This window comes from Trichechus manatus, unplaced genomic scaffold (assembly GCF_000243295.1).
Source record: "Trichechus manatus latirostris isolate Lorelei unplaced genomic scaffold, TriManLat1.0 scaffold00092, whole genome shotgun sequence".
Classification (NCBI taxonomy): domain Eukaryota; kingdom Metazoa; phylum Chordata; class Mammalia; order Sirenia; family Trichechidae; genus Trichechus; species Trichechus manatus.
In genome coordinates, this window is record NW_004444028.1 from 5,858,878 (window position 1) to 5,868,831 (window position 9,954).

Genomic DNA, 9,954 nt, shown 5'->3' on the forward strand with positions numbered 1-9,954 from the left:
CCCTCCCGCGTCCGCAGCCGGCTCGGCTTCCTGCCGGTCAGACGCCGCTCCTTCCGGCTTCGGGTCCGGGCTCCGCGCGGAGGGCGAGGCAATGAGTGCGGCGGCGGCGGCGGCGGCCGAGCGGGGCTGGAAGAGCGAGAAAGTGGACGAGGCTCAGGCCCTGGCGCGGAGCTGCGCCGCCCGCAGACCCGACTTCCAGCCGTGCGACGGGCTCTCCATCTGTGCCACGCACAGCCATGGCAAGTGCTTCAAGCTGCACTGGTGCTGTCACCTAGGATGGTGTCACTGTAAGTCCGCCGCGTCCCCCTGCCCTCCGCCGCCGGGGCTCCGGGCTGGGCGGGCGGCTCCTCCGCGGGTTCGCGCCTCGGTGGCCACGAGCTGAAGTCCCGCCTTAGCCACTTGTGCGAAAGGGAATGTCCCCGTCCCGGGAAACTGGAGTCTTTTTTTTTCAACGGGTGGTGCCGTGGTTAAAGCGCTCGGCTGCCAACCGAAAGGGGGTGGGTTCGAACCTACCAGCGGCTCCGCGGAAGAAAGATGTGGCAGTCTGCTTGCATGAAGATTTACAGCCTTGGAAACCCTATGGGGCCGTTCTACTCTGTCCTGTAGGGTCGCTGTGAGTCGGAATCGACTGCACGGCAGTGGGGTTTGGGGTTTGAAATGATAGAAAGCCTTTAGAGTTGATGACAGCCGGAGAGGAAGGCTTCTTTCAGGGCTGGTGGGTGAAAGATGCTCTTTTTCTTCCTTACTTTTGCCCTTTCTGAGCTGCTGTTTCAATTTTCTTCCTCCCTTCTGCCTCTCTGGGCTGCTCTCTAAAAGGGAGAGCCCTTGGAAATCGAATCCTGGCCCGTTTGTTGCATCTAAATCGAGAAACGCTAAAGTGAGACGGATTGCTTCCAAAAAGTTAATATGAACAGTTTCGGAGGGCCAACTCCTTCAGTACGCAGTTGCCACGTGTAAAGCCGGTAGATGAGACTGTTTTTAAAATTACACAATGAAGTAAAGAAAGGCAAGCTCAAATAATCCTAAACCAATTTATAAAAGCCACAACTAAATAGTCTAGGCCTTTTTTCTGTGTTCCTGCTGCCTGTGGTTTTTAAATGGATTAAACTTAAATAGCCATTTAATCAAAATTCCACAGTTTGATGAGTTCATGGCATTTGGCCCACCATACGTGATGAATCCTTTCATTTAGAAATACATTATAAACTTAGTTTCCACATAACCTTATAATAGGGGATTTTTGGAGTGCTTATTAAGGCACAAATCCTTTAAGTGATCTTAAAGAAAATCGTTTTTCCTTGTTAGAAAACATGGCTCCGAGCCAGAGATGCAGTATATAATGAATCCTGATTTCTAGTAATTGAACAGAATGGAATATTTTTTATTGAATTTATGAATGAAAAGGAATTTTTACATTTTCTTTAAAAAGTCAAGGCACATGGAACAGTATTGATTTTTTTTTTTGCATTCCACCTGCTGATGGGTCAGTTTCTTCTTCTTTCTCTTTATTCCTATTACTCTCAGATCTGTTCCCGATTATGAAACATTGCTTAACTGTGGGACAGGGTACAAAGTTGGAAGTAGCAACCGTAGGAAACCTGGATGCTGAAGTACGCAGGGTAAATTTGGGGAGAGTCCATTCCCCAGGGAAGTGTAGAATCCTAGCATAAACGTGAGGGACATTGAAGATGGTCTAGTTCAGTGCCTGCCTGCCTTCAGCAGTATCCCTGCTCAGCACACTGTTACTGATTGGAATTCTGGAGCCTTCTCAGGCAACTTTTTTCATCATTAGACAGCTTTGACTCTTAAAATACAGTTCCTTATATGGAGCTGAAATGGATTACTTTCTAACTTCTTCCACTAGTCCTGTTTCAACCTTATAAAATCATATAGAACAGTCGAATCCATTTTTAGATCAAGGCTGTTTCAAGTCTTCAATATACATATGAATTTCTTGTGGATATGGACTATCTTCTCTCTCTATCCCCAGCCACTGTCACAGTGTCTGGACCAGAGTAGGTTTGAAATTTGTGTTTGTTGAATGACTGAATGAAGATAGCTGTCATGTTCTCCCAAGGCCTCATTGTGTCCTATTTATATATCTGTACTCCCTTCTACCCGTCCTTTTATGGAATCGTTTCAAGACTCCTCAGTCTCCTGGTCGTTCTCTTCGGAACGCGTGCCGATTTGGTCACGATCCTGTGAAGACTGCAACCCCTGGAGAGCTGCACAGTGTTTCCGTTGTGATCTGATCAGTCCCGAGTTGAGCAAGAGCTCTACCTACCATGTTTGAGAGACTATTGCTGCAGCTGGCATTACATTAGCTTTTCTGATACCCACATCTCGTCGGACTGAGATTGCTGCTGTCAGATTGTACTAAACATGCTGTCAACTAAAGCCGTTAAACTATCTTTTTTTTATTTTTAACTAAACCACAACTTTCCCATCTCACAGTTCTGTATGTCTATACATCTGTATATCTATATGTGGGGCGCTGATGGCGCAAGGGTTAAGGGCTCAGCTGCTAATCAAAGTGGCTCCGTGGGAAAAAGACATGGCAATCTGCTCCCATAAAGATTACAGCCAAGAAACTATAGGGCAGTTCTGCGCTGTCACATGGGGTCGCTATGAGTCTGAATTGGCTCAGCGGCACCTAACAACAACATCTGTCTGTCCATCCGTCCGTCCATCCATCCATCCATCCATCCATCCATCCATCCACCCATCCATCCACCCACCCATCCATCCATCCATCCTTTGGACACAGGTACTGAACCTGAAGATATTTTTTTCTCTATTTAGTTTTATTTTATTAAAATTAGCCCATATTTTTGGCTTATTATTGTCTCTTTAGATCCTGGCTCTTTCTGAGTATATACTATTAGTTATTCCCACTGCCAACAGCAGTACAGTAACCTTCTGCATCTGCATGTCATTGATAAAAAGGCTTCAGCAGGAGGCCGTGAGGTCCTGAAGCTTGCTGGGAGAACGGCCCCCGAGATGGTAGCAACGTGTCAGTGAGCACTTGTCATTCTGGTTGTTCACACAGCTCCTTAGCCACCGACTTGTACTGTTAGCCATCCTGTATTTATCTTACCATATGGTGCAATGAAAACCTGGTCAGATATCTTCTCGAAATTCTGACACTATTTCTACTACTTCTTTTTCAGTTACGATCTATACACACTCTCTCAAAAAACAATTCTGAATTTAGAAAAGGATTGACGTCAAGTGCACTGGACTGTTGTTGGCAGTTTTTTCTGTTTCTTAAAAAATCAGACTTAGGTTTATTTGCTCTTTCTAGTCTTTGGCAGCGCTCCGGTCCGCGGGCAGCGATCCTGCGATCGCACTCACGAGGAGCTTGACTTCAGTGAGAGAGCAAGGTGCTCTGCTGCGGTCTCCTCACCTTTAGACCAGGGCCGTCAAGCCGATTCCGACCCATAGCGACCCTACAGGACAGAGTAGAACTGCCCCATGGAGTTTCCAAGGAGCGCCTGGTGGATTCAAACTGCCGACCTCTTGGTGAGCAGCCATAGTTCTTAACCACTACGCCACCAGGGTTTCCCGTCACCTGTACTGAACTTCAATTCTTTCTATGTTTTTTAGCCCAAACTTTTCTTGAGAAGAAGGGGCGTTAACTCTTTTGAGACGTCCTGCTTTCTTTTTGCATTCATGAAGATTACAACATTAGTCCTAAGTAGAATTCCTTCAGTTGGGTTGAACGTGTATCAAGCAGCTTCTTTCTATGAGTCATTATTGTGGAAACTGGGAAAATAAACGTGAATACAGCTGGGCCTTTCCACACAGTCTCAAGGCATGGTCCCTGCCGTGTTTATTTTTGTGCTCCTTTAAAATCACAAGTGATGTGGGTGAGAAAACTATCAGCTTGTTCCCCAAGTCTGAAAATGCTAAAATAGGCGCTTTTTACCTCGATGCTTGAAGGAGGTAAATTCAGAACAAATTAAGGAAGTTCAGCATCCTATGGCCGACTGTAAACCTACGGCATTTATAACCTCATGGAATAGAAAAGGCTGAAAAATATATACATGTTCATAAAAGACATATAAAGCATGTATGTATGCATAGATGCATTATTAAAGGGAATTAATATATTTGGATAATGGCAGATTTTTTATTTTTCCAATTCAACAATTGCTACAAGTATAATTCAGTGACGTTGATTATATTCTTTATGCTGTGCAAGCATTCTCACTATCCTTTTCCAGATTATTCCACCACCATTAACATAAACTCAGTGCCCCCTAAGCAGAACCCCCCATCCCTAATACTACTACTAATCTTTGGTTTCTGTGTATTTGCTTATTTCACGTAAATGAGATCAGACGGTATTTGTCCTTTTGTGACTGACGGATTTTACTCTGTTTGATGTTTACAAGGTTTATCTGTGTTGTGGCATGCATCAGGGTTTCATTTCTCCGTATGGCTGAGAAGTATTCCGTTGTATGTGTATGTCACATTTTTATCCATCCGTCTGTCGACGGACATTTCCAGGTAGTGAACATAGAAAGAGAAGAGTGGCGTGCCCAGAGCTGAGAATTAGGACACAGAAATAATAGCTGATATTTACTGAGTGATTGATTACTTTGTGCCTGGAGTAAGGTTATTATGCTAAACATTTAATAGCCAATGATGTCATTATGTCCATTTTACAGATACGGAAGAAGGCCTAGAGAAGTACTTAACCGTGGGCACGTAGCTAGTAAGGAGTAGAGGCTGAGTCTGCATCCAGGTCTATAGTACCACCACGGGTACTACAGAGCAATTTGAAATTAATGAGCAAAACCAGCAGAGCTTGGTTCCATTAAAGCCAGTGATGGGAAAGCTTTTAAAGAATGGTCTGCAAATGGTATCAACTGCAGCAGTAAAACCCCGAGGAACGAGAACTGTCAAGAGTCACTGGATGTGGTAGATGAAATCCAAGTTAAGGGTTAAGGGAGAGGAAGTGATTAGTAGGTGACGGGAGTGGGTGTACGTGGTATAATGTAGGTGCCACCCGCAGAACTCAGAGTTGGCCTAATAAAATCACATAATAGATGAGCTCGGTTTTCTGCAGAAGACACCTTTAAAGATGTGTGTCTCTTTTCAGGTTGGAAGCAGAAAGAGTGGGACTGGATGTAGTCTAATAGATGATATTAGCATATCTAAAGAAAGACTGTCACAGCAGCAGGTAGAGGGGCAGCAGGGAAATACAGAAGAATGGGAGCTGGAGAGACAGAATTTGGAAGGGTTTTTTCAGGTCTTTCAGGGAAGGTGGTGTAGGCTTCTACGTGTGGTCCCTGTGGTTGGCCCATCCCAGCAAACGTCTGCTTATAATTTGGCTTCCTGTTTATAGATTCCCTCTGAGGAGACAAGGAACTGTTTAGAGACCTCAGATGTCAGGACCTTAGGGCAAATATACTTTTCACCATTAGTAAAGAAATCAGTATTATGGGTTTTATGTTATCCTGTTTGGTCTGTTTCCCTGCTTCTACGCAACTCTGGGGAAACTCACCAAACCGAGTCCTGACTTCCCCTGGGTAAGGCCAACTGGTTTTCCTAAGGGTCACCTCAGTCAGATCGGTAACAGTAGGTATAGAAAATTTATTCAAGAAGTTTGACAGGGAAAACTAGCAAAAAAAAAAATGGAGCGATAGTTTGGGTGGAGGAGTCCCCTGAAGCTTTTGTCCAAGAACGAGGGTCCTAACCATGGCTGGTGGTTGAAGGAGGAGGATACAGCTGTTAAGAGAACAATGCCCTTTCCTCAAAGCTCTTCCAGAGATAAAGCTGATATGTGTTTTTCCATCCAGCTAGTACTTCAATCATAGACACATGTAAACTTCACCAGTAACAAATAACACATATAATGCTTTTATGCAGGCACGGCTCTAATTTTTTTTTTGCATATGTCAGCTCATTTAAGCCTCACAACAAATTTACAAGGTAGGTACTGTTACCACCCTCATTTTTTGATTAGGAAGCTTGCTGAAGGTCACATATAGTAGCTCTGGCTGCATATGGCATAAGTACGTCAGAATCTTACAAACCCACCAGCAAGCAGGGCTGTGGGTTTCTAGGTTCTACTCATTGTACAGTGAGAGTAATTTCTGCTGGTTGAAATCCTTTTGGAACAAGCAGAAATTAAGTAAATAAGTCACATGAGAATGGTTTCTGATTTTAAGTGAAGGACAATTATATGCAATATGAACATTTTCAGAGTGGTTGTGAAATCTACAAAACTGTGCTTTTAAAAAACATGTGACCCAGCAAACAGGAGAGAGGAGGAATCCCCTCCCCCCTACACACACCATTGCTGCTTACAGCCCACTAGCCAGGCCTTTGTCCCGTGTGGCCAGGAGGCGAGCAGAGCCTTCATGGTAAGACAGTGGTACTTGTCAGTAGTTAGAAAAGTTTCAACAAATGATAGCTTCTTAATGCTTTCCTGGACGAACCCTGACCTCTTCCAAACAGGCTTTTTGAAGTTTGCTACCTTGTAACTGCAACATCTACCTTTCCATTCCCTGCTGCTGCTGCTGTTGTTGGGGCCATTGAGTCAGTTCCAGCTCATAGCGACCCCCTATGTGACAGAGTAGAACTGCCCCATAGGGTTTCCTAGGCTGTAATCTTTCTGGAAGCAGATCGTCAGGTCTTTCTCCTGCAGAGCTGCTGGGGGATTGGGGGGTGGTTCGAACCGCCAACCTTTTGGTTAACAGCTGAGCACTTAACTGCTGCACTACCAATGCTCCTTTATTCCCTGCTAAGTATAAGGAGATCTTTCCTTTTCTAACTAACAAGCACAGAGACCCTCCTCCCCAGCTGATTGCTGGTCGGTGCTTAGAAATGGGACTTCGGTTGAACTTGTGTGTGAAAGCAAGCTTGTAATTTTGATGAACTAGTAGACTGATATAAATTTTATTTGAAACATTTAATAATGTGTTTGTATGATATGAAGCTTCACTTGTATCATAGTCTCAATCCCTAACTGGTGCAAGCCTTTTTTGCTTAGGTTTTCTTGTGACAGATATCATTAATTATTACTGGCTTCCAAGCCTGTTGAAGTGAGGTATTTCAACCAGGTGCCTTTTGAGGACCTTTCTATGATAATTTCCTGCATTACAAAACCTTCACTTTATCTGAGTTAGTTCTCTCGTATTATAGAATCTCCTTAATTACAGAAAATATTTTCAAAGAAATTTAGTGTCATTAAGTCCAAATAAATATAAAAACTCATGTTCAACAAAAAGTTGTCTAGTGGAAGATTTGCTTTCTTAGAAAATAAGGAGTAGTTTGTACATAGAACATGGAAAGTGGAGTGTAATCCTAGGTAGAACAAGGGCTGTGAGTGAGACACTAAAAAGACCCAGACCCGTTGCCGTCAAGTCGATTCCAACTCATAGTGACCCTGTAGGACAGGGTAGAACAGCCCTATAGGGTTTCAAGGCTGTTATCTTTGTAAAAGTAGACTGCCACATCTTTCTCTCGCAGAGCAGCTGGTGGGTTCAAATTGCCGACCTTTCACTTAGCAGCAGAGCACTTAACCGCTGTACGACCAGGGCTCTTGAATCAGACACACCTGCCTCTGAATCCTGGTTTCTTCACTTATTGAACAGGTTACTCAACCTCTTCCAGCTTCACACTCACAGGGCTTTAGGAAGTTTAACCAAAACCAAATTCGTTGCCGTCGAGTCGATTCGACTCACAGCGACCCTGTAGGACAGAGTAGAACCGCCCCATAAGGTTTCCAAGGAGCAGCTCATGGATTCGAACTGCCGCCCTTTTGGTTAGCAGCTGAGCTCTTAACCACTGCACCACCAGGGCTCCAAGAGGATTAAAGGACATGATAAAAGCAAAGTGCTTAGGGCAGGTGTTTGGTGAGGATGCCATTGCGCCCATATCCTGTAAGAACAGTGGAAATACTGGATGTCGTAGTCGTCTTGAGGCTAGGCTCTAGGGCTGGACTTTGTGTTTGAATCCTGGCTCTGCTCACTTACTGGCTGTGTGGCTTTGGGGAAGTTACTGAACCTCTCTGTCCTTCAGAATGCTCGTTTTTATTTGAAGATAATAACAGTACCAGCCTCACAGTGTTGCGATTGTCAGTGCCCCAACTCCCAACTTCAGCTGCTTCTCGCTTCCACGTATGTCTGGTTCATTTGGAATTCACTGTGTGACCATACTGATCTGTTCAGTTAAACACTTAAAAACAGCAAAGGTAGTAAACATACACATGCTGAATAATAAGTTGTATAGTAAACAAATAATTTCTTTTATAAGGATCAGCACAAAGCTGGTCCTGTGAGGCGGAGGTTAAAGATGTCCCAAATGTCTAACTTTTCCAGCTGCTGTACCGCTCCATCATCTCTAACATCACCTACTCCCTCCCCCCTCAGTACTCTCCCTCCCATCTTCGGGTTCCCTGATTCGCTGCAACATCTCACAGAACTCATAAACCACATAAAGGAAATGGCTCACGTGGTTGTGGAGGCTGGCAGGTCCCACATCCGTGGGTCAGGCGTAGACTGCTCCCTGGCCCCCAGTCTCTGCCCGAAGGCGCTCAGCTTTCTCACCATGTGGGCCCACAGCCCTGTCTCCCGTGAGTCTCGCCTTCCTTGATGGTGGTGGACTCTCCTCTTGCTCTGGAATTGGCTCTCATTTAAGTCAAAATTAACCAATCCCCTTGGTAGGCCACAATTACCCTATCAGTACAATCACCTGGGTAGAAGTTACAAGACCACAGAAAAGCCACATGCAGAAGTAATTAACCTACCACATATGGTTTTTTTATTGCCCTTTGTTATGGATTGAATTGTGTCCCCCCAAAAAAGATACATTAAAGTCCTAACCCCCAGTATTTGTGAATGTGACCTTCTCTGGAAATAGGGTTTCTGAAGGTGTTATCAGTTAATACGAGATCATACCGGAGCAGCGTGGGCCCTCATCCTGTCTAAGTGGTGTCCTTAAAAAGGAGAAGAGACACGCAGAGACAGGAAAGGCAGCCCCATGATGACAGAGCTCCACTGCAGCTATAAGCCAAGGAATGCCACCGGCTGCCAGAAGCTGGGAGAGACAAGACCCCATCTTCCCCTAGAACCTTTGGGGAGAACATCGCCCCACCAGCACCCTGAATTAGATTACTAGACCCCACCACTGTAAGGCGGTACACCTGTTCTTTTAAGCCACCCAATTTGTGGTACTTTGTTATGGCTGCCTTGGGAAACCAGTACACCCTCCTTGTTGCAAGGTCTGTTCTGTAATAGTTACTATGTGATGATTATCTACCACTTCCCTTCAAAGTCTCACACTGAGCTCCAGCTCCCGCTCCCCCAGGCCATCCTGTTTTCCACCACTGTAAAGCAATGAGCAGTTCTGGCCCATCAAACATGCCAATTAATACAAAGCTCTCATATCTATCAAATATGGGTTACCAAGTGTCGAAGAATTAGAATATTACAAAACTGACCCTATGTTAAACTGAACATATTTAACTTTGATGATTTAGAAGTTTTGTTAGGATCCTCGATTGTCATTTGGAATACCGAGTTTGTGCAGAAAAGTGACAGAAGTGCTAATTAATCGAGGAGCCCCAGCTGCTAGAATTTTGAACAAAGCTGACTTAGTCATAGTCACTGCAACTTAGTACAGTTTAAAGGATTTTTGTTTTGCTTTGGTCTTGTCCTTCTTGTTGGTTTGTTCTTGAATTTTCTGATGTTGAACAGTATCCTGTAAGTACACTGCCAAAAAGGTGTAGTACCTGTGGAGTGCCGGCAATGTGGCATCCAGCTGTCCAGCTGTGTCTGCACAGTGCCCCCAAAACAGTCCACTCAGGACAGACCCTTTAATCCCGCTACTGCTTATTTGTCTATTTAACACTGGTTATTTTGGTGTAATATAGATGCACTTATTCCTCTGAATCTCATTTTAACAAACCTTTAATGAAATAAACACACCGTACTACAAAGA

General features: G+C 44.5%; 1 protein-coding gene across 2 annotated transcripts in view; it reads left to right on the plus strand.

The window, feature by feature from the left end:
• The first annotated feature begins 30 nt into the window (after nucleotides 1–30).
• Nucleotides 31–9,954, plus strand: part of CUNH3orf70 (chromosome unknown C3orf70 homolog) — a 67,762-nt gene continuing 57,838 nt past the window's right edge. Inside the window, exon 1 of one of the 2 annotated variants that reach the window (XM_004382259.2) lies at nucleotides 31–287. In XM_004382259.2, the coding sequence (XP_004382316.1) occupies nucleotides 92–287 (196 nt within the window). In that variant the 5' untranslated portion in view covers nucleotides 31–91. Of the gene's footprint in view, nucleotides 292–9,954 lie in introns of both variants that reach the window. The other variant, XM_023736795.1, reaches the window with a different exon arrangement.